The sequence below is a fragment of the Lemur catta genome, chromosome 16 (assembly GCF_020740605.2).
Source record: "Lemur catta isolate mLemCat1 chromosome 16, mLemCat1.pri, whole genome shotgun sequence".
Taxonomy (NCBI): domain Eukaryota; kingdom Metazoa; phylum Chordata; class Mammalia; order Primates; family Lemuridae; genus Lemur; species Lemur catta.
The window spans coordinates 34,459,077-34,484,601 of NC_059143.1; the positions used below are offsets into that span (position 1 = coordinate 34,459,077).

At 37.5% G+C, this 25,525-nt stretch overlaps 1 protein-coding gene across 6 annotated transcripts in view; it reads right to left on the reverse strand.

Moving 5' to 3' along the window:
* The window catches only part of PIAS2 (protein inhibitor of activated STAT 2), a 79,924-nt gene extending 54,962 nt beyond the window's left edge, over window positions 1–24,962 (reverse strand). For 4 of the 6 annotated variants that reach the window (XM_045527274.1, XM_045527271.1, XM_045527270.1 and 1 more), the window contains exon 1: window positions 24,728–24,962. In XM_045527274.1, coding sequence (XP_045383230.1) covers window positions 24,728–24,751 — 24 coding nt within the window. In that variant the 5' untranslated portion in view covers window positions 24,752–24,962. Of the gene's footprint in view, window positions 1–9,663; window positions 9,773–12,385; window positions 12,467–24,090; window positions 24,207–24,727 lie in introns of those variants that run through there. The other 2 variants (XM_045527272.1, XM_045527273.1) reach the window with 2 other exon arrangements.
* Between the last annotated feature and the right edge of the window lie 563 nt (window positions 24,963–25,525).

The window sequence follows — 25,525 nt, forward strand, 5'->3', positions numbered from 1 at the left end:
TTTAGAACTAATACTATTCCTAACCCAATCCCCCCACAAAAATTACATTCAAGTTATGGTGCCAAAAAGAAAATAGTTATGGTGTTAATTGTATTTTGCTGTACTCAATTTTGGTAATCTACAGTCTGTTGGTTTCTATTAACTATTTCATTGCCTGATTATGCTCAAATGTAAACAGGCATTTGCTTTATGACTATGAAACCTATAACGAATAAAAATGTTCCTTTTCAAAACTAAGCTCTACCAATGCAATGTAATGTTTGTTACAGAATTATCACCAAATTAACCAAACAAAAAATTAGATTTTCACAATGCTGTATATGTAACTTCTGATGCTGACTAGTAAATCTACAAAATCAAGACAGAATTGTGATCCAAAATTCAATGAATTTTTCACCTCAACTCAAACATTAAGAAACAGACAACATAATAATAAACGTATTTTAAGATATTAAAGCTAAAAATCACATACATCTTATATAGCAGTCAGTCAAATTTCTAAAATGACTGAAATTCCTGGCTGGGTATCCAAATGAGAAAAAGACCTTTGAAGAACAAGGAAATGAGTGGTCATAAATCTTAAAGGACAAGACTTCCTCTACACAACTTACTGACTTGTTTGTGGATGTAAAAATTAAGGTTCTATGCAGTTCCTGCTTCACATCTCGCCTTCTACTTATTCAACAAAACCTAATAAATACTTTTTACCCCTTGCTGTCTCATGAATCTACCTACTTAGTGATTTCCCATCGATTCTGACCTTGGAGGTAAACCATACTAGGGTCAGTCACACACGTGTACCATCCACCAAGAAACAGGAAGAACAGAAACATACCCTCAGGAGACCTGCCCTCTGGAGACTTTCCTGTCACTAAAGCTTGGGGTTTTCCCTCCTCCTCAGTACTACACGCTCCACAGTCACCTGGGATTCCTCTTCAACCTGCTCTTCCCATCAGCATAATGGGCAATGTAGGGCAGAGCCTACAGCTGGCAATGAGCCATAATAATTCCTCTTTCTGCACTTTTAAGTCTCAGTGACAACACAGAAGCAATTGTTTAAAACTCTGTATAGCTTTTAGATAGTTGTTAGGAACAATTTTTGCTAGTTTCTAAAATACAAACAAATTTAAATATACCAATTGCTGTACTGCAATTATACTTTGTGTACTATATGTCTCCATATTTCATTCTGTACAAAGAATAATAAGTTGTAATCCTAGCATCTATTTTATACCTTCAATAAGAGCTGGCCAACAGAAATATAACAGAAACCACATAAGTAATTCTAAATTTTCTAGTAGCTACATCAATAAATTTATGGTATTTATTGGCCGGGCACGGTGGCTCACGCCTGTAATCCTAGCACTCTGGGAGGCCAAGGCGGGAGGATCGTTTGAGCTCAGGAGTTCGAGTCCAGCCTGAGCAAGAGCGAGACCCCGTCTCTACTAAAAAATAGAAAGAAATTACCTGGACAACTAAAAATATACAGAAAAAATTAGCCGGGCATCGTGGCACATGCCTGTAGTCCCAACTACTTGGGAGGCTGAGGCAGAAGGATTGCTTGAGCCCAGGAGTTTGAGGTTGCTGTGAGCCAGGCTGATGCCAGGGCACTCTAGCCCAGGCAATAGAGTGAGACTCTGTCTCAAAAAAATAAAATAAAATAAAATAATAAATAAATTTATGTATTTATTAAATTTAAATATATTTATTTAACCCAATATATCAAAAGTATTATCATTTCAACATGTAATCAATTTTTATGATTTAAAACTAATCAACTTTTTAAATGTGTCAATGAGGTATTTTTTCATACTAAGTCTTCGATATCCAGTGTGTATCCTAACACTTGTAATACATCTCAGTTTGGACTAACATTTGAAGTGCTTAAAAGCCACATGGGGCCAGTAGCTACCACACTGGACGGTGCAGTCCTAAACCATACCAGCAACATACATCACAATGCCATGGTCATTATATTTCAACTTGCTTTATTTCTACCACATGTAAAATGAAGATTTTTATTCATTCTACCCCTATGCTGTGGACAACAAAAATGAAAAAGAAGAAAATTTGGGGCCTATCTCATAACAAACCAGTTACAGTTTACCCAAGGTTTCATGCATAGAAAGGACCATAATAGCTTTGTAGGAAGTGTTTGTCCAGGCAAAAAATGTAATGCATCTTTCCCAAAGTCCTCAGTCTCAATAAATACTTCAACTGATTGTAGGATACTAACACCAAAAAAGGCAGTCACACAGATACAAGATGACCGATTCTTTCTAAATGGGAGACCAGACTAACTCAGAATTCATTACTTTACTTCCCTCCTTACACTTATTTTCAGATATTCTTCATTTTAAGAAAACTTGTTTACAGAAATGACAAAATAGAGCACAAGTCACCCTACCTAAGCCTGACTCTCAAAATTGAATTTCTGGGAAATCTCATATTACCTATTTCCAGTGGTAACATTATGTGGCAAAGGATACTAATGCAATTGGCTCTATTAGCTGTTGTAAATATACAAACAAAAAGAGAGAGAGAGATAAAGGCTTAGAAATATGAATGGGAGAGATGGGACAGCCTTTGCATTGCAAAATGCTGTAAACTGATGTACTGCTGGACACACAGCCAAAAATAAAGGCTTTGAGAGTCAAAGGGCCCTCCGGAAAACTTCAGACCAGCAATCAGCAGTTGTAGTTCAACCCCATGCATCAAGACCTGGGACCCTGGGAAAGTCAATTCATCCCTCTGGTCATCAATTTCTACTTAAAGGCAGTAACAACAACAGCAAAAACGCTCTCCTTTATTTAGCACTTTCTGTTAAGATAATCTTGAAGGAGCTAAGTAAAATTCCATGAAAATGATTTTCTGGCAAACTTTGCTGGATTCCATTTCTTCTTAGTGATATCTATTTTTTTAACTTAGTCTTCCACGAAGTTTCAGGTCCTTCCCCCAGTTACTGGGTGTGGTGAGTAGGAAGAGTCATCAGAGCCCTCATGGGGTAGGGTGGCCTGCTATGAATACTACCAAGAACGAATTTCAGCTGTTTTTCTCCAGCCTCTGACATCTTTAGTCTAATTTTTTTTCAAGCAGATTTTTTTCACTCCGCTCTGATGCCTCCCAAAGGCTCCTAATCTCTGCCCGCCAATACTCAGCTACAACAGCGTTGTGCTCTACACAGAGGAATTTCTCTAAGAGAAATATGTTGGCACGATTAGTTTTTTAAAAAGATACATAAACAATCTGATTTCTAAAGAAAGGCTAATAAATTAAGACTAGAATTTTAAATCAACTTTGTGTCTTTATCAAATTTAAATAAACACAAAGTAATAAATATTTCCCTGAAACTGCTCTTCAACTTTTAAACGAGATAGAAATTGCAAACAGACTAGAATTTGGGGAGGCTCTAACAGGTTAGAAATCATGGTAGAGATCAATACAAACTTTGTAGACCGCCCCCTCATCTGCTATGATATATAATATAAGGGGAGAAGAGGAGAAGCTGCTGAGGGAAACTGACAAATCACATTATTAATATTGCCTATTCCAGCTACAATATTAAAATAATCTACATCTTCATTAATAAATAGGATGAAAGAAAAAACAAAACAAGCTAATGCCAGAAACCATGTGGCAAGACAGGTGCACAGTCCCAGCTACTCAGGAGGCTGAGGCAAGGGGGATCACTTGAGGCTAGGAGTTCAAGGCTGTTGTGCACTATGATCCCACCTGTGAATAGCCACTGCACTACAGCTTGGGCAACAAAGCAAGTTGCGCATCTCTAAAAAAGAAAGAAGCTATGTGAAAAGTCAGAAAGACACCCCAAATCCTAACCAGTACCCACTTTAGAGGTCATAGGAGGCCCCAGTTCCTGGTCCTATATTTCTGGTGGAATCATGTATTCCCTATAATTAAATCCCCTTTTACTTGAGGGACCTTAAATGAATTTCTTCCTTACAACACCATGATCATAATAACTCCTAGGCTGAAGAAATCAAAGTTAAAAGTCAATTATTAAAAGAAACAATAAAGAAAATACTGCATTTCAAAATCTATAAAAGAAGCCAAAATTTGAGATAATATCTCCCTAAATGTTTGTATTATACTATTAATATAAAGATTTAGGTAGGGCCTAGTGGCTCACACTTGTAATCCTAGCATTTTGGGAGGCCAAGGCAGGAGGACTGCTTGAGGCCAGGAGTTTGAGAGCAGCATGAGCAACATGGCTAGATGCCATCTCTACCACAAATTAAAAAATTAGACAGGAGTGACAGCACGCACTTGTAGTCCCAGCTACTCCGGAGGCTGAGGCAAGAGGATTGCTTGAGCCCAGGAGTTCAAGGTTGAAATGAGCTATGATCACACAACTGCACTCCAGCCCGAGAGACAGAGGGACACTCTGTCTCAAATTTAAAAAACCAAACCACCCCCCCCCACCAAAAAAAGAGGAGGAGGAATTGCAGGGTAAAATCAAAAGTCATTAACTAGAAAGCAAAATGCAGTGTGTAAAGTCAGATCCAAAAAAGGGAAAATAAATAAATGTAGTCTCGAGGAAAAAAAAAAACATAAAGACCACAAATACTAAACAAATATCTTTAAACTAAGAACAGTACAGGCAACTGTATATCCTAATAAATTAAAGATACAGACAAAAGTGATTTCCTACAAAAATATAAATTACTCCATCTGATTCAAGAAGATCTTGTTCCCCACTCCACAACCAAAACCATGTACCCAGACGAGACAACTTAATGAATAAATTCTACCAAGCCTTCAAGAAAAAGATGAAATTCTTTTCCTTAAACTGTTTGAGAGTAAAAGTCAAAGAGTCTAAATACATTAGAAGACAAACACAGAAAAATGTTGAACACAAAAATACAAAATTAAAAAAATATGCAAATTATTGGTTTTCAAACTTCAGCAGGGGAGTCCACCCTATCTAATAAAATTTTTTAGGCAAAAGCCTGATGAAACAGTGGGCCTAGTATACCACCTATTCTTTCTCATTTCCCAAAGTGGACCATAAGAAGTCTTTGTGTAACATAACTTATAAGCCACTATTAACACATAAATGTTTCCTGTGAGCATAGACATAAAAGTCCTCAATGTACAGTTAAACTAGTAATATAAGAATGGCTTAACATAAATATAGTAAATTACTTGGTTAAGATGATCTCTTTGCTTATCTTATAGTGACATACTGAATATGTATAAAATGATGCAATAAATGTGACTTTCTTTCAAATAATTTTTGGGGATCAGGTGGGGACATACATTAAAAAACAAACAAAAAAAAATGACTGGAGTTGGTAACTGCTGAAGCTGGGTAATGGGTACATGGGGAATTCTCTCTCTTTGTAAATGTAACAATGTTTCCATAATTAAAAGTTTGCTTCAACTGGGGAAGCTGGTGTGGGGCATAGGGAGACTTTCTATTATCTGCCCAACTTTTTTAAAAATCTAAACATATGCTAGATTTAATTAAACAAAAAAATGTTAGTTTGTTTGAAGGTGGAGTAAAAAAAGACATTGTGGTCTAAATACCATTCCCCATAAAAGGAACCCAGGCTCCTTGGGGAAATGGCCGATTGCATGTCAAGGGCAGAAAATGAACAAGATAAGCCTATAACATTTTATCATGCTAGAAAAAAAAAGTTATCAAAGTTACTGACTGGGGCTTTGTCAGAAGGACAAAGAAAACATCCAGAATGAACTCCTAGTAGCCCAAAATGAAACAACTTGAGTATCAAAAAGAACAATAACTGCACTGGATTCACACACATCAAGTATACTAAAAATTCATTTGTTCATAATGATACTTTAGAAAAACTCACTGATCTCCTTTAGAGGATGTTAGGAACAGCGCATTATTATTCTAAAAGCTGATAAAAGGAAACAATACAAAAAGATTTATTGGTTCAAGAATAAAAGCCATATGATTATCTGTATAAATGCTAGAAGGGCATTTGATAAAATTCTATTCATTCCTGAAAAGCCTCCTCAATAAACAATAGAAGGAAACTGTTAACATGATAAATGATATCAGTACTCAATAGCTAATATCATACTAAAGATGAAACACTGGATCATAAAGTCAAGACCTATAAAATATACATGTTTTATCATTCAACATTATTGCAAAGATTCTAGATAATACAACAAAGCATTACAAGATTTTTAAGTATTATTAAAGATTTTTAATATTTATTACTTACAAGTGCCAAGACACTGTATTGGAAATATAAGACAATCTGCTGAAAATTAGACTCAATAGTACTAACTAAACAAAATTCGTTGAATTTTCTATATACCAAATAGATTTTCACAATGAATCTAAGCAACAAAATCATAAGATGCAAAAGGAGTAAATTTAAGAATTTTGCAGAGCTACATTTAAAAACCATATAAGAGAAGCCTTGAATAAATTAAGGACTATATCACACACGTTACTAGATAAAATACCCAATATTGAAAAGATACCAATTCTTCCCAACTTAAGTTATAAATATAATAAAATTCCAATGAATGGCTAATGAGCTGGAAAGCTTAATAGACCAAAACTTACAATAAAGAATTAAATAAAATTATATGGCAGGTGGTGATGAAGAAAATGGATAAAAATAAAGAAAGAAAAGGAAATAGGCAGGGGAGAGGTAGAGGATTTGCAATTTTAAAGGGGGAAGGCCTCAATGGATAGGTAAGTGAATAAGTAACTGAAGAAGTAAGATCTCCAAGGAGAAGCATTCCAAGGCATAGGACAAAGCAGATGCAAAAATCCTGAGGATGAAAGCAGGCTTGACACACTAGAGGAAAAGTAAAAAGCCCACAATGTTGAACCAAAGTAATGATGAATGAGCACTAAAATAGAATGATAAGCAAAGAAAATGACAAACCTGGAAAGGGAGGTGGTTGGCCTAAATGTACTGTATAAAACAACAGTATGAAAATTTTGAAATTAAGAAAAGTCAGAATGAAAATGTCAGGCAACAATGGCATAAAAATTGCTAGGCTGGCCAGGCGCAGTGGCTCATCCCTATAATCCTAGCACTTTGGGAGGCGAGGGAGGAGGATTGCTTGAGGCCAGGAGTTCGAGACCAGCCTGAGCAAGAGGGAGACCCCTGTCTCTACAAAAAATAGAAAAATTAGCCAGCCATGGGGGTGCACGCCTGTAGTCCCAGCTACTTGGGAGGCTGAGGCAGGAGGATTGCTTGAGGCCAGGAGTTTGAGGCTGCAGTGAACTATGATGACATCACTGCACTCCAGGCTGGGTGACAGAGCAAGATGCAGAGAAGAGAAGAGAGAAAAGAAAAGAAATTGCTAGGCTGGGGAGCAGTTTAAAGCGTTCTATAGGTGAGAAAGGAAAAAAATTGTAATTTTAGCCTTATGTACATATATTTAAATTTCAAGGGAAATTCCAAGACAATATCAAGAATCCGAGAAAGCTACAAAGAATATAACTGTACAAATAGTGAAGTGGGAAAAACATAAGAGGGAAGAAAAAAAGCCCAACATTAAGCAAGAAAACAGGCAGAGACAAAACAAAAAAGTAGGATTGAACAAAATAAAATGGTAAAAATAAATGCAAATATATTAATTCCAACAAATAAAGATGAAATGAACTCTCCATTAAAAGAAGATTAGAGGATATCAGTGTAGGAACTGCAGACATCAAAAACAATACAGGAATGCTAAGAACAACTCTACACACATAAATTTGGCAACTTAGATAAAATGGACCAGTTCCGTGAAAAACACAAACTCCCAAAACTCATTCAGTATGTAACAGATATTTGAATACCCTTTTAACTATTAAGGAAATTTAATTCATAATTTTAAAACTGCCAAAAGAGAAATTCCCAGGCCCAGCTGATTTTATTGGAGAATTCCACCAAACATTTATAATTTCTTCCAGAAAACAGAAGATGAGAGAACACTTCCAAATTCATTTCATGAACCTAATATCACCATGATACCAAAACAAGACAAAGACACTATAAAAAATGAAATTAACAAATGTCCTTCATGAATATCGGTGCTAAAATCCCTACCAAAATATTAGCAAATAAAATTCAGCAATCTTTAAAAATAATTATACGACATGACCAAGTGGGGTTTATTCCAGGATGTAAGGCTGGTTCAATGTTTGAAATTAATGTAATACACCATATTAACAGCTAAAAAAGACAAATCACATGATCAATGCAGAAAAAGCATTTGACAAATTCAATACCATCTCATGACAAAAACCTTCAGAAAATAGGAATAGAGGGGGAGAGTTCTCAACTTAGTAACATCCTACAAAAAAATCTAGAGCTAACATTATACTCGGTTGTGAAAGATTGAATGCTTTCCCCCTAATATCAGGAATGAGGCAAGGATGCCTCCTCTCACCATTCATTCAACATAGTGCTCAGAGTTCTAGCCAGTAGAATTAGGCAAGAAAAGGAAATAAAAGGCATAACAAATTGGAAAGAAAAAAATAAAACCGTATTTGCAGATGGCATGCTTGTTCACACAGAAAATCTACAAAACAACTCCTAGAACTAGTGAGTTTAGCAAGGTCGCAGGATACAAAACCAATACACAAAAATGAATCACATCATCACATTTTCACATACGAACAATGAACATGTGGAAACAAGTTAAAAAACAATACCATTTATAATCACTCCAAAGAAAATTACAATACATATGTAAAAATCTAACAAACATGTACAGGACTTGTATGCTGAAAATTACAAAACACTGATGAAAAAAATTCAAGAAGATCTAAATAAATGGCTTCTTCATGGATTAGAAGATTCAACATAGTAAAGACATCAATTTTCCCCAAACTGATAAATGGGTTTAACATACGTTCTATCCAAATCCCATCTATTTGTAGATATAGATGAGATTCTAAAATTTATGTGGAAAAGCAAAGGAGAAGGAGATGAATCAGCCTATCCCACTGCACAACTTAGCTACAGTAATCATGACTGTAATATTAGTGGAAGGATAAACTCACAGATTAATGGAACAGAACAGAGAGCTCAAAAATGACATACACAAATATGCCCAAATAAGTTTTGATAAATGTGTAGAAGTAATTCAATGGAGGAAAGATACTCTTCCAATAAATGGTGCTGGAGCAACTGCACATTCACAGACCAAAAACATGAACCTCCAACTAAGTTTCACAGCTTATACAAAAACTCCCAATGGATCATAGATTAATGTATAATAAAAATAAAATTATTAATATAAAACTTTTTAAAAATACAAAAGTCTTTGGGATCTAGAACCAGCCAACGAGTTCTTAGATTTGACACTAGAAGCAAGATAACATAAAAGGAAAAATGATATATTGGACTTTACCAAAATTAAAACTTATGCTCTTCAAAAGATCCCCCTAAAAGGGCAAAAACACAATCAACAGGCTCATAGAAAATATTTGCAAACCACATATCTGACAAAGGACTAGTGTCCAGAATATATCCAGAACTCTAAAAACTCAACAGGAAAACAAAATCCAATTAGAAAAATGACAAAAGATATGAACAGACATTTCATTGATGGGGATATACAGATGGCAAATAAGCACATGAAAATATGTTCAGCATCATTAGCCATTAGAGAAATGCAAATTAAAACCTCACTGTGATATCACTAGATACCTACCAGAATGGCTAAAATGAAAAACAGTGATAACACCAAATGCTGGCGAGGATGCAGAGAAACTGGATCACTCCATACATTGCTGGTAGGGATGTAAAATGGTACAGCCACTCTGGAAAACAGTTTAGCAAGTTCTTTAAAAACTATGCATACAACAACCATACAATCCAGCAATTGCACTCTTGGCCATTTATCCCAGAGAAATGAAAACTTCAGTTTACAAGAAAACTATGCATAAATCCTTATAGCACTTTTATGCATAACAGCCAAAAACTATAAACAACCTAGATATCCTCAACAGGTGCATGGTTAAAGAAACTGCAGTAAATCCGTAGTAGAGAATACTACTTAGCAATAAAAAGGGACAAACTATTTACACACATCGCAACCTGGATGAATTTGCAGAGAATTATGTTGAATGAAAAAGGCCAAACCCAAAAAGCTACATACTGTATGATTCAATTTATGTAACATTTTTAGAAAGATAAATTTCATAGAAATGAAGAAGAGATTAGTGGGTCCCAGAGGCTGGGGAATTGGGGCGGGTGGATGGAAGGGAAGTAGGTGTGACTACAAAATGACAATATTTTGGAGAGAGGGATGTTTGTGGTGATAAAGTGGTCTGTATATTGATTGTGTGAATTCAATATCCTGGCTGTGATATCGTACTAAGATTTTGCAAGATGTTACCTCTGGGGGAAATTAGATTAGGAGTATGTGAGATGTCTCTGTATTATTTCTTACAAATTCTAGTAAACTGACAATTATCTTCATTGAAAGTTTAATTTAAAATTACAAAGACTAAGACTATGAGACTAGATTAAAAATTCTTTTAATTCAATGCATGATATTCTCAAGAGATAAAACTAAAATAACGGAAAACAAAAATGTAGCGGAGGATTTTAAAAATCAGGCAAGATAACTGACAAAAAGAAAAATAAAAATCCAGATATGTTAATATGGAACAGTAGTATTTAATACAAAAAGCATTCCTAGATATAAAGAGTCACTACACATGGTAAAAGTTTCAATTTGGCAGGAAAACAGAAATTTAAACTTGCACATACTATAACCATTTTAAAATACTTTTTAAAATTGATAGAACTACAAAGAAAAACAGGAAAAAAAGTCTAGTAAAAGATTAACTCTGCTCTCTTAAAAAAATAAAGATAGATTTGAACAACATAATTAATAAGCCTAACTACTGGACATATATAAAACTTTGCACCAACAACTGGAAAATAGACATTCTCTTCAAATACAAACAAAAATTATAAAAATTGACCACACTGTCTCAAAAGATTTCAAACAATTGCTATCATACAGACCATGCTGCCTACCAATATGCAGTTACAAATCAACAAAAATAACTAGAACTGCCACGTTTGGAAATTAAATTTTTAAATAACTCATAAATTAAAGAATTCACAGTGGAAAACAAAAATACAAGCGAAAATAGGGAAAATACTACACATCAAAACTTATGTGATAAAGGGGAAGTAATACACAGACATTTATGACCTTAAATGCCTGTGTTAAAATGCTGAAAATTAATGACAGGCATCCAACTTAAGAAATTAGAAAAGGGTAAAAATGGCCGGGCGCGGTGGCTCACGCCTGTAATCCTAGCCCTCTGGGAGGCCGAAGCGGGTGAATTGCTCGAGGTCAGGAGTTTGAGACCAGCCTGAGCAAGAGTGAGACCCCGTCTCTACTAATAATAGAAAGAAATGATCTGGCCAACTAAAAATATATATAGAAAAAATCAGCCGGGCATGGTGGCGTATGCCTGTAGTCCCAGCGACTCAGGAGGCTGAAGCAGGAGGATCACTTAAGCCCAGGAGTCTGAGGTTGCTGTGAGCTAGGCTGACGCCACGGCACTCATTCTAGCCCAGGCAACAAAGTGAGACTCTGTCTCAAAAAAAAAAGAGAAAGAAAGAAATTAGAGAAAAGAAAAGAATAACTCCAAAGGAAATATAAGAAAAGAAATGAAGAGCAGAAATTAATGAATGGGAGGACACATTAAAGAGAATAAACAAAGTCAAAAACTTGATCTCTTACAAATCTTTAAAAACTGGCAAACTTTTAGCTAAAAATGATGAAGAGCATTTTAAAAAAAGATAAAGGGAATATTAAGTACTACAAAATAAGAGATTAACAACTTACTGCTGTAAATTCAAGAATATGGATGAAATGAACAACTTTCTATAAAAGTAAAACCTACCAAAACAGGTTCGAAAATTGAAAATATGAACAGTCCCATAACCAAAGCAATTAAATCAGTGGTTAAGCATCCCTCAAAACAACAGTTAACAATTTCATAAGCAAGTTCTACTAAATATTTAAAAAACAGATCATTCTAATCTTACATAAACTCTTCCAGAAGAAATAGGCAAGGTATATTTTTTTAAAAAAATTACAGACCAATATTAAATATTGGCCTATATTAAATATCTTCAAACTGAGTCCAATAATGAAAAAAAGAGACAGATAGAGTTGAACTTACATACTTGGAACACAAAGTTGGTTTTAATATTGAAAAATCAACGTATTCACCATGTTAACAGATTACAAAAGAAAAATACATGATCTTCTCAAAAGATGCAGAAAAAGCGTTTGATGAAATTCAACATCCATTCATAATTTAAAAACTAGCAAACTAAGAAAGGAACATCCTTAACCTGAAAAGATTATCTATAATAAACCTACAGCAAGCATCATACTTAACTGTGAAACTGTGAAAGCATTCCCTTTAAAATCAGGAACAAGATCAGGATGCCCCCATCACAGCTTCTATTCAACATTGTACTGGAGATCCTAGCCAGCACATTAAGACAAGAAAAAGAAAGAAAAAAAAGCATAAGAATTGGAAAGGAGGAAACAAAGAGGTCATTATTCATAGATAGGACTGTCTGCATAGAAAAATCCATAAGAAATCTATAGATAATTTATCACAATTAGGAGTATAGTAAGGTTGTTATACAAACTCAAATTGTACTTCTATACACTACCAAGGTAGAAAATATAATTATAAAAAGATAACATTTATGATTTGCCACAAAAATAAGGTACCTAGAAATCTAACAAAATATTTGCAATACTTTTAACTGAAAATTAGAAAACTTTATTGAAAGACATTGTAAAAGACCTAAATAAATGGAGATTACAACATTCATGGTTAAGAAAACTAATCAAGGGCCAGACATGGTGGCTCACACCCTAATCCCAGCACTTTGAGAAGCTGAGGTGAGAGGATCACTTGAGGCCAGGAGTTCTCGTCTACAGTGAGCCATAATCATGCCACTGCACTCCAGCCTGAGTGACTAAGCAAGACCCTATCTCTATTTAAAAAAAAGAAAAAGAAAACTAAACAAAATGTAGTTCTCCCCCACCTAGTTTATGAATTCAATGCATTTCCCATCAAAATCCCAACAGCAGTGTGTATATGTGTATGACTCTAAAATTATGTGGAGGAGCAAATAGCCAAAAAGTTCCTTGCAAAACAACTACAAAGCAGGAGGACTTGTGTGCTACTTCTGTATCCCTCAATGATTGACTAGACCATTTCAGACCAACCCTCCCTGTGACAACTGAACAAACAAACATAATACAAAAATATCTGTGTGAAGGCATGACATGCTACAAAGGCAGCAAGGACCTGAGAGGTCAAGACTCTGTAAAGAAGGAAAGCCTAAGAGTGGAGTCTCCTGATGCCTTTTCCCCTGGAGATATGTGCCAATGGGAAAAAAAGCAATGGAGAGGTTGAGAAGGCAAGCAGAACTCTGAATAGACTCAAAGGGTTGGGGAAACAAGAGAAGGTATTTGTGAAACACAACCAGCAAGAGATGGTACCCAGGATATATAATGAACTCCTACAAATCAGAGTGAATAAGACAGATCACCCGATATAAAAATGAGCAAAAGATGTGGCAAGCTACAAAAGATATCCAAATGGCCAATAAGCATATTTGAAGACACTTAACATCATTACTTATTAGGGAGATGGAAATTAAAAACACTACACACCCAGCAGAATGTCTAAAATTAAAAGGATGGACAAGGATGTCAATGAAGCAACTGGAACTCTACCATTATCAAATGAACAAACTACAACTACATACAACACTAAAAATGACTCTTACAAACAAAACAGCCAAAAAAAGGCAGAAACAACAGATTATTTACCACAGTATATACAGAAACAACAGAATACAGTTGACCCTTGAAGAACTTGGGTTTAAACTGAGCAGATCTACTTACACAGATTTTTTTTCCACCAAGCTAATATTAAAAATACAGTATTTGCAGGATATGGAAATCTGCAAATATGGAGGGCCAACTTTTCCTATACTTGGGTTCCACAGGACAGACTTCAGGCCTTGAAAATGTGTGGAATTTTGGTATATGTTGGGGTGGGGAGGGTCCTGGAACTAATCCCCCAAGTATATTGAGGGACAGCTGTATATATACTATACAGTTCCACTCATATAAAGTTCAAAAACAAGCAATACTAATAAGATGTTAAAGTCAGTCTAGTAGCTATCTTTTGGGGAAACGAGGTTAGCCACTGGGACAGGACTCAAGGGGAGGCTGTAGGGTACTAGTAATATTCTCTTTATTGACCTGCATGATGATTATATTATTGAGAAATTTCACCCAGCTGTATTCTCACCATCTGTGTACTTTTTATATGTACATTATATGTCAATAAATGTTGGCTTTTATAGAAGCTTTTACAAAGTTATAGTAATTAAGACAATGTGATGATGCTGTTGGTATAGACAGCCAAACAGAGAACTTATCAGCCTACAGACTAACAGAATGAAAGTATAGACAGACAAACATTGTGGTATTCAAATCAGTGAAGAAAAAAAAATTTATCACATAAAAGGTGAGGGGACAATTTATTATTCTTTAAGAGAAAAATAGGCATGTGGATCACCACTTTACACTAAATACAAAATCAATTCCAAGGGGATTAAAACCTTAAATGAAAAAGGTAAAACTCGGCTGGGTGCAGTGGCTCACACCTGTAATCCTAGCACTCTGGGAGGCTGAGGCGGGAGGATCATTTGAGCTCAGGAGTTCGAAACCAGCCTGAGCAAGAGCGAGACCCCGTCTCTACTAAAAAAAATAGAAAGAAATTATCTGGACAACTAAAATAAATATATAGAAAAAATTTGCCAGGCATGGTGGTGCATGCCTGTAGTCCCAGCTACTCGGGAGGCTGAGGCAGAAGGATCGCTTGAGCCCAGGAGTTTGAGGCTGCTGTGAGCTAGGCTGACGCCACGGCACTCTAGCCCGGGCAACAGAGTAAAACTCTTATCTCAAAACAAAGGTAAAACTACACAACTTTTTAAGATAATAATGGAAAATATCTTCAAGTATGCCATTGAAAAATTTCTTCAACAAGATTGAAAAACACTACCCATAAAGAAAAGACTTATAAATTTAGCTACATTAAAATTAAGACCTTCTACTTATGAAAAAAACACATTAAAAGAATTAAAAGTCAGCTAAATTGACAGAAGAAATTTGCACCATATATACCCAACTATAGAACTATTAAAAAAATCAAAATAACAAAAAATCTAGTACAAACGTGGCCAAAAGACATGAATAGGAAACTGAGATAAGGGAAGAATGGTTTATCAGCATAGTAAAAGATGCTCAAACTCATTAGCAAAAGGGGAAAAATGAAAACTAAGAAGTGATATTTTATACTCACTGGCAAAAACTTTTGAAGTGTGACAAAAGTAGGTGTTAGCAAGAAAGCTAAGCAAAGAAAACTTCCACATTGCTGGAAAGAGTATATACTAATACCATCTTCTTTGGAAAACAATCTGGCATTGTTCAGTATTGGTGAATATGCACATTCTCTTAAGTACCAGAAATTATACTCCTAGAATTTCTACAGTGAAATATACAAATATTCACACTAAGTGAGATCAATAAAGATTACAAATAGCCTCTATCAGTGCAGGTCAGGGTTTTTCCACAAGGTAAGTTTGCTGAAAATTTACAAAAAAATCCCCCCTCCCCCCATTTTCAGAGCTTTGTGGATTGCAAAAATGTGGATAGGGGATTTGGGGACCTGTAATAGAAAAAAAAAATGGAAACGACACAAATTTCCACCATCAAGAGACTGGATAAACTGGGGTATAGTCATACAATGAAAAAGAAAAAACGATGATAAAGCAAAAAAAGAAAAACCAACCCAACCCAACTACATATAGTATTATTCCATTTACATGAAAACTTTAATTTAAAAATAAATACTATTTTTATATATACATATATACGTTAGAAGTATACAGACAGACACAAATGATGAATCTAAAACTCAGCACAGTGGCTATGCTCACTGGTGAAGGTGGGCATGATCAGCATTCTGCTGAACTTATGGTACTGAATTATTAAGTTGGATGGTAAGTACATGTATATTTGTTTATTTATATCTTATCTGTTATAATCTTTTACACTTATCAAATAACTTAAATATTTAAAAGATAAAAATGAGTGTGGTACAAACCACCAATACGATTACCAATTCACAGAATTGTCTCAAGACCTTTTTAAAGAAATTAGCATCCTCAGAGAAATTCAAGGTTTTTCCCCCATAAATCAAGAACAGGTTGCTATTTTTAAAAAGAAGGAAAATGAGAAAGAGGGTAGCACTCTTATAAAGTAAATATATAATTACTTAAATAAATTCTATAGAAGTGTTTAAAGAAAAAAATCAAGGAAATATTCCAGAATGTAAATAAAATATCAATATTCTAATGTATTAACCCATCAAGAGTCTCAGAGAAAACAGAGAAAAGTGAAAAAAATTATCAAAGAAATTGAAGATATGATAATTCCCCAGACCTAAAGTGTCTTAGAACTTAAAAAGCATCCACCAGAACGAATGAAAACAGGCCTGTCATTAGACACATTTTCTAACACCAAAAATAAAGAGACCATCACAAAGATTATAAACAAGGTTACTACAAAAAAAAAAAAAATCAGATCTGCACTGGATCTCTCATTAACAACACTGGGTGTTTTAAATTCCTTAAGCAAAGCTTTCAAAGTTCTGAGGGGGAAAACTGTACTACCAATCTGTAATTTTACATGTAAGCTTTCCATCAGGAACAAAGGCAAGCCATTTTTAAGCATTCAGGAACTTAGAAAGTTTATCACCAGCATATCCTTCCTGAAACAACTACTCAAGACTGTATTCCAGTAAAGTAAAAAGGGCATCTAAAAAGGAGAAAGACATGGGATCCAAATAACAGACCTAACCTAGGAATACAATATGAAGTAATCCCAGGATGACAGCTGGATAACAGGTCTAGAAAGCAAGCTTCTCAAATTAGAAAAGGAAATCCAAGACTCCAGAAAATTTATCAAGAAAAGCTGAATGGTTACAAGATGAGAACACATTTTAATATTAAAATTTAAAATAGTTTCAATGAACTCCCTCACTCAAGTAGGACTTTGTTATGTTAATATTTCTCCTTTAAGAATCACAGGTTTAATAACATAGAAGAAAAGTTCCTCTGTGGCTACACACTACTTGTTTCTACAGTGACTAATACTCAGGACAACATACATATTTTAAAAGCTGGTTCTTAGTACTCAATTTCTAGAATCTTCCAGTAAAAAGCACAGGAAACTTTAGAAGAGTTATAAGACATAATAAAAATGCTACAAATCTTGACAGTGTAATGATGTTAACAGAAAACAAAGGCTGGGAGAGGAGGGAGGATGGAGGGAGCAAAAACAAAGGAAAATGGATGGGTGTTAAATCCTTCTCTGAAAGACTTAGAAGTGAAGAAATATAGTTGCCCCTTGGTATCTGTGGGGGACTGGTTCCAGGATCCCCCTGCAGATACCAAAATCCAAGATGTTCAAGTCCCTTATATAAAATGGCACAGTATTTGCATATAACCTATGCACATCCTCCCATATACTTTATATCATCTCTAGACTGCTTATAATACCTAATACAATATAAATGCTATATAAATATTAATAGTTCTTATACTGCATTGTTTAGGGAATAACAAGGAAAAAAGTCTGTACATGTTCAGTACAGATACAACCACCCATTTTTTTTTCCTGAATATTTTCAATCCAAGTTTGGCTGAATTCACAGACACAGAACCCACGGATATGAAGGGCCCACTGTATTGTCTAAAAGTAACAGGTCAAGAAACAGAAATTAAACTATTATAAAAATTAGAAGGAACAAATATATAACTGGTAGAAATCAAAGTGCTAGGACAGGTGGAAAACAACCTAAATTTCTTATCTACTATAGAGTTAAGAAATATTGTTTAGAATTGAAAGAAAAATCAAGATATAAAAACATACATATTTGCTTTTGGAATTAACCAAAAGAAGAGGGGAAAAAAAACCCTAAAAACAAAGAAAGATTAAAAGCAATTATAATGGGAGTGAAACTAATGGGAAAAGAAGAGCATTTAATTTTCTTTTTGAATTTTCCCATGCTTTCTGCAAAAGTATTGTTTTCATTTTTTAAAAATTTAGCAATGGAAGAGAGTAAAAATGTTATTAAAACCATTTCCCAGATTAGGGAAAACGTCAAATAACATGTCCAAGTTCATACAGTCAATAATCATCAATCCCCAATGCTAACACCAAAAAATAAAAGTACCTTTTGTGCAATAATCAAAGTTCTGCTTTTACTGACTTGTATGAATAAACAAATGGAGACCTCTGAATGTCTATGGTAGGTTTACATTATTCTCTCCAAACTAAAAAATCTTATTTGTAAAAACCTACATTTCAAATCATTTTTCCAAAAAGTCCATGTTACTAGTGCATTCAAAATGAACATTAATATAGAATTGTTTGGACTATGCTATCAATTGAGTCCACATATCACTTTTACTTAATTCAACTGCACAATTTCTTACAATTAGGTACTGATTAGAAACAGATTGTCAAAACAACGCAATGATGGTCAGGTGTAGTGGCTCGGGCCTATAATTCCAGCACTTTGGGAGGCTAAGGTGGGAGGATCGCTTGAGGCCAGGAGTTCAAGACCAGCCTGGGCAACATAGCGAGACTCTATCTCTATTTAAAAAAAAAAAAAAAAGACAACTCAGTGGGGGAAGAATAGTCTTTTCAAACAAATAGTGCTGGGAAAAATGGATACTCATATGCAAAAGAAGCTGGACCTCTGACTCACACCATACACAAAACTAGAAATAGATCAACTAACTAAATGTAAAACCTAATACTACACATAAAACTCTTAAGACAAAAACAGACATAAATCTTCATGGCATCAGATTAGGCAATGGTTTCTTAGACTTGACACCAAAATCACAAGCAAAAAAAGAAAAAAAAAAACAAAACAGATGAACTGAACTTCATCACAATTAAAAACTTGTGTGCTTCAAAGGACCCTATCAAGAAAGTTGACAGGGCACACGGTGGCTCCCAAATGTCATCACAGCACTTTGGGAGGCCAAGACAGGAGGATCAATTGAGGCCAAGAGTTCAGACCAGCCTGAGCAACACAGCAAGGCCCAGTCTCTACAAGAAACAAAAAAATAAAAAAGAAAGTGAAAGCCCACAGAATGAGAGGAAATATGTTCAAACCATATATCTGATAAAGAATTTGTCTCTAGAATATATAAAGAACTTAACAATTTAATAACAAGAACACCCAATTAAAAAATGGGAAAAAGATATGAATAGCCATTTCTCCAAAGATGACATACAAATGGCCAATAAACACACAAAAAGATGCTTGATATCATTAGTCATCACAGAAAGGCAAAATAAAAACCACAATGACATACCACTTTATAGCCACTAGGATGGCTGTAATCATAAAGTGTTGGTCAGGAAATTGAACAATCAGAATCCTTAAACACTGCTGGTGGGAATGTAAAATGGTGCAGCAGCTTTGGAAAAGTTTGTCAGTTCTCAAAAAGTTAAACATAGTTACCACATGACACAGCAACTCCACTCCTAGGCATCTACTCAAGAGAACTGAAAACATATGGCCACACAAAACTTCTACACTTGTAGATGAATGTCTATACTAGCTAAAAAGTGGAAACAACCCAAATGTCCATTGATTCATGACTAGATAAACAAAATGGGGTATATAGACACAATGGAACATTATTTAGGATAAAAAGGAATGAAGTAAATGCTACAACATGGACGAACCTTGAAAACATGCTAAATGAAAGCAGCCAGACACAAGGCCACACGTTGTATGAGTCTATTTATATAAAATGTTCAGAATAGGCAAACCCATAGACAGAAAGTAGATTAGTGGATCCTAAGGGCTGGAGGAAAGAAGGAATAAGGTGTAACTGCTAATTGGATATGGAGTTTCTTTTTGGATGATGAAAACGTTCTGGCATTAGATAGTGGTGATGGTTGTACAACTTTGTGAACAGACTAAAAACCACCATACTGAACATTTTAAAAGGCTGAATTTTATGGCAAGTAAATTATATCTCCCAAAAAGACTTTAAAAATAAAGAGTTAACATCCAATCCAAAAAAGGAAAAATACTAAGAAAAGAGAAACATCTAGAGAACATTATAGTTAGAAAACAGTCAGCTTTATCAGAAAAGATACTTCTATTTACCCAAGGAAGGATGCAGATCTAAGGAGCAAACAAATGTAAAGTGCATACTATAGCTAATACCTTGGTTCACTATTAGAAATTATGTTTTATTTTAAATTAAATACCTAGTTTTGAATGTGCTTTCATAGACACTATCTCAGGTGAAGTCTTAGAAATTTTAGTTGTGTCCCAAAATAGCTCTGAATCACATGGGGGATTCTATTACATGTATTATATCTACTAATCTATTTCCCTGCCCAATAGTTGGGGAGGACCTCTAACCTCAAATCCCCCCTTAACTTCCCATTCTCCCTCTGCATCCTAACAGCACCTGAAGTTATCAGGAAGGCAACTCCTGGTAAGTGTAAGGAAACCAAACACAAGCCTGCTATACAGAAGACCTTCTGTTACATAATTATTTAAGCCTCTTAGTATGAAAAGATCCAACTCTGATCTCAAGTTATAATACAACAGCAAACTCACCCAGTTTGGTAAATGTTCTGGTTTACCCGTATCTATTAAGAAAGTTATAAATGCTGGCTCTTTCTTCAGTCTAAATACACAACCAGACACCCGCATGCATACTCACGCTCATTCTCTGAGGTAAAATAAATTCTCAATACATGAAAACAAAGGGATGAGGAATACAGGAAAGAGATTGTCTAAAAAACAAAAAGTTAGAATGACACTACAAAAGACACTCCTTCCCTCTACTGAGTGGAGAGAAGTAGGAAGAGTGGATTAACCAGGTTAAATTGTAGCAGGGAACTTTTTAAGAATGACTGCCACCAGTAGCCCACAGTACTGGAATTATGCAACTGGAGGGGAAAGACAAGGGTAAAAAAAAGCTGTACTAGTTAAAGAAAAGGTGACTCCAGTAACTCAACTGTTCCACCTCTCCTCCTCCCCTGTGCTTGGTTGGCTCTTCTACAGATTATTTTTGAGAGGAAGCAGGGCAGCAGTGACAGAGGTTCAGGCCATCACATCTTACGATCCTGTCCCACATTAATTCACAACTAGCTAATTCACAAATTAATTAATCACCCTTTCAACTCTTAACCACACAGATGCAGTAAACAAGCAACCAGTCAATTGAGTAATTTCTTCTCTTACACCTTGAAAATTTCTAACATATGACACATTATTATAATCATCTTTGACAACACAGGCCACATTTTCCATTCTCAGAGAACTTCCCCATTCCTTTCCCTCAATCCATCAGGATGATCTCCTCATCAGGTTTGTATGATGTGACTCTAGCCCCCTGGCTACAGATGATCAGCAGTGTCATCCGCCCTAAGCTCAGCCAATCAGATTCCCTCTCCCAGAAGAACTGAAAGAGAAGTGGGCTGGTATTCTACAGGTCGCATGGACTGAAAGGCAGCAAAGTGTACGGCTGCCATATTCTTGTAGGACCAGACAAGCTCTCTAGTACCAGCTCACATAGCACTCTCAAAAACTGAAATTATCAGGCAACCTCTTAAAAAGGAGTTGCTGGCTGGGTACAGGGCTCACACTTGTAATCCTAACCCTTTGGGAGGCTAAGGCAGGAGGATAGCTTGAGCCCAGGAGTCAGAGGTTGCAGTGAGCTATGATGATGCCACTGCACTCTAGCCCAGGTGACAGAGCAAGACCCTGTCTCAAAACAAAAAAAAAAAAAGAGTTGCTTTATCACATCATCCCCCTAAGCCTAAAAGCAAAGGCACAGGGTCACTAAACCACACTGAGGATGACCCTTCCCCAAATTCCCGACCTCCAGTACAGATGCAGCACCAGTCACATGTGAACTGCTCTAGTTAGTAAGGAGTGGCCCTTTATGGTAATGGAAATCCCCCCAGCAGCAGTATCAGCAAGCCAAATATGTGGCATTCAGACTGCCTGACCATTTCCTCTACTGTCGAGAAATCAGTCTGCAAACCAATGCCCATAATGTTTCCTGGTCCTAAAATTTATTTCCCTATCACTCTTACCATCAGCATATATTCTAAACTAGGGACCATCGTCTTGAGAGCCCTAGATATTACTTTCCCTTTTCTTCCTAATTAATTTTTAGTTAGCTTTCCTGTTTTCCTTCCCCTATTATACGTCACATAAGAAGGGTGTTATTTATCATTTATTAATAATTTAGTCCATAAATTGCAAGATGATGAGTAGAAGCTCCACCTAGACTCTAAGGTACCAAAACAAAGCAGTATAGCTTGGGCTCTCAAGAGGTTGGACTCTAAAGCTAGATGTCTAAGGTTAAAAATCCCAGCTTTTCCAGTTTCAAGCTGTGTGATTCAGGTCAGGTCACTCTCTCTGCGCCTCAATTTCTTCACAGAATTGTGAGAATTAAATTCGTATGTATAGAGAAAGTGCTTAAGATGAGAACCAGGAATAGAATAAGCACTGTATTATAATCGGTATATGCCATCATCACAATTACTATTTGCAAATCGGCGGGTGCAGGGAGTACAGTTCATCTTCAAATGTAGGGTAATATGTGTCTGCACAGAACAGCTAAGGCAAAGATGAGGGGGTAATTCTTCCAGCATCTGCCCAGCATATACCCCTTCCTCCTTTGAAAACTCTCCCCAGTTAATCTCTTTTGGGTACCTGATATGAATTGTGAGAAAGGGTGCCATCTTCTATCAAGTGCAGGGAGAGGCAAAGATAGCTGATTTACAGGAAGAGATGAGTAAGATGATTCATAAAACAAAATGGAAAGAGGGAGGGAGGAAGGCAGAAAGAGGAAAAAAAAAGGCTTTTTTGGTTTCCACAACTTTCCAGTTCCTGGTTGCCCTCCAATCCGAATACTGATTGTCCTTTCTGCCCTGTAACAGCAAGTAAATTCTCCACTGTATATTAATTAAGCTTTGAACAACAACATTTATAAAAGTCTAATGTAAGTCCTGCAAAAATTTTCACAAACAAAAAAAACCTTGGAAGAGAAAAAGTTACTACACAAAAATTAAAACTATATTGCAGGTAAAAATAAATTTAACTTCAGTCTTCTCAACCCATCCTAATTCTAAAGCATGAATTTAAACACAGAGGTGAGGCTCAGGCCTGATTATTTCAAAAACTCCACAGGTGTTAAAAGCTCTACAGCTGGAGCTCTGAGCCACTGAAACCCTTAGTAGCTTATCAAGTATGAACACCCTTTTACCTACAATCATGGTTCTCTGAATAAACTAGTACGGGGCATAACATGCATTAACATACTGTTCTCTCTATTGGAAACTAATTCTTTTTGAAACACCAGGGGGGAAAATGGCAGGCACTGTGCAAACTGTAACAACCTCCCTTTAGAAAAGAACATACATTCTTTTCGTGATGTCCACTAAACAGGTGACCAGCCAACATCCTTCCCCCCACCCCATCCCTTGGAAAAAAACAACAAACACAGAAAACCGAATCTTTTGCCGGATCCCCCTTCCTTCTTATTTGAATAAGTAACCCTAACATCTTAAGACTACGTTATGCAAACTTAATTTCAAATTCACACTCATCTCTACTTTAAAATACATTTTTTTTTAAAAAATTAGGTTTCTGTCCATAAATAGCTCATTTATGTCGCCAGTAATTCAGCGACCCACACAAAATAAATCCGGCTCATCTATCACACTTAGTTTTGTTCCAGTTAAGGACTCCGAAGGTTATCAGTCGGGGGGGGGGGGAAATCTTTTCCGTTCTACCCTCATTACACCCCCATTTCAAATCTCTACTATACAAAGGTATCAACAATAAAGTTATGACCTTGTTCTAAGGCTAAGGAGAGAAAATTTTTTCAAGAGCAAAAGGAGTGCACAAACCTCACGACAACACGGACTTTCAGGATTTCTTACCATGGCACTAAGAAATTACCAAGGTTTAAGGCCCATTATTGAAGGCAGGGTTCCCCAAAGACCACGCTTCTCTGGAAGATGTCAGGAAGCCCTGGCGGGAGGAAGGGGCCTTTTCTCGTCACAGACCTGACTAAACGGTAGCATCAGCCATAACAGGAGAGACAAAAATTGCCAAACGCAACTTCACGTTTCAGAAAACAGTCGTCCACCAAGTGAGTAGCATGCAGACTTCTGAATCGCCATTGACACGTACACCCCTGGCGAAGGTGGAAAACCAAACGCCGCTTCCCACCTCGGCCCTCAAAATGAACGGGGACGCCAATTCCCCACGTGCCCCTCCCGAGGGCGCCCCGGCCCCCGTGCCAGGTGTGCGGGCCGCCAGCAGCACGCACTGCCGGCTCCCGGCGGCCAGGCCCGCCGCCCCCGCACCGCCCGGCAGTTCTCGCCGGCTCGCTCCCCTCCCCCGCGCGCTCGGGGCCCGCCTGTCCGCCGGCCGGAGCTCAGGGCTCCGGGCTCCGCCAACCGGCTCCCGCGCCACGGGAAGGCGGCGGCCGGCGACGTTGCGGCTTCCCCGCCTCTTCTCCCTCCCCGCCCCTCCCCCGCACCCTCGGCTGTCCACTCCCGCGCCCCCGCTTACCCTCAACTCTTCGAAATCCGCCATTTTATACCACCCGCGGGCGCCGCCGCTGCTGCCGCCACCTCACCCCCTCCCGCTGCCGCCAACGACGCCGCCGCCACCACGGCCGCCGCCGCCTCCAGCACCATCCTGCACTGGGCGCCGCTTAAGACGCCGCGGCCGCCGCCGCCGCTGCCGCCGCCGGACCGGTCACGTGACCGGCGCGGGAGCCCCGCCCCCCGTGCGCCGCGGCCCCGCCCCCCGCGGCGCCCCCCGGCCCACCCGCTCGGCCGCCTTCCGTCCGCCGGGCGTCGGCGCCCGCCCGCGGCCCGCACGCTTCCGGCGCCCCATGCTGCGGCCTTGCCCGGCGCAGCCCCGCGTCGTGCCTTCCCTTCCCCGCGCGGAGGCCCGTGCCGACTCCCGGGGGACTGCCGCGACTTGCGGGTTACCGGCGGGCCTGCAGGATGGCCTGGCCTGGGGCAGTGGCGGGGACGAAGAAGAGGTGGCCGGGACGCGTGACAAGAGCATTCGAGAAGATTCTTACGGCGCCCCTCACACAGTAGCTGCGGATTGAGAAAGCAGCCTCAGATAAAACCATCCCCCAGAGCAGTTGTGGCGGAACAATCTAAATATGGGCGTTGGGTAAGCCATTGTTCCCATCTAATGGTGCCGGATGGGTGAAACCTCTTTGAATTGCTAATGTCCTCCAAGTACCAACCTGGCTGATTCTTTCTGACTTTGAAGGGCGCCTGAATGTCATGGACTGCAGAGTGCAGAGAGTTGGGGGGGTGGGGCTGGGCAGAAGTGAAATAAGAGCGC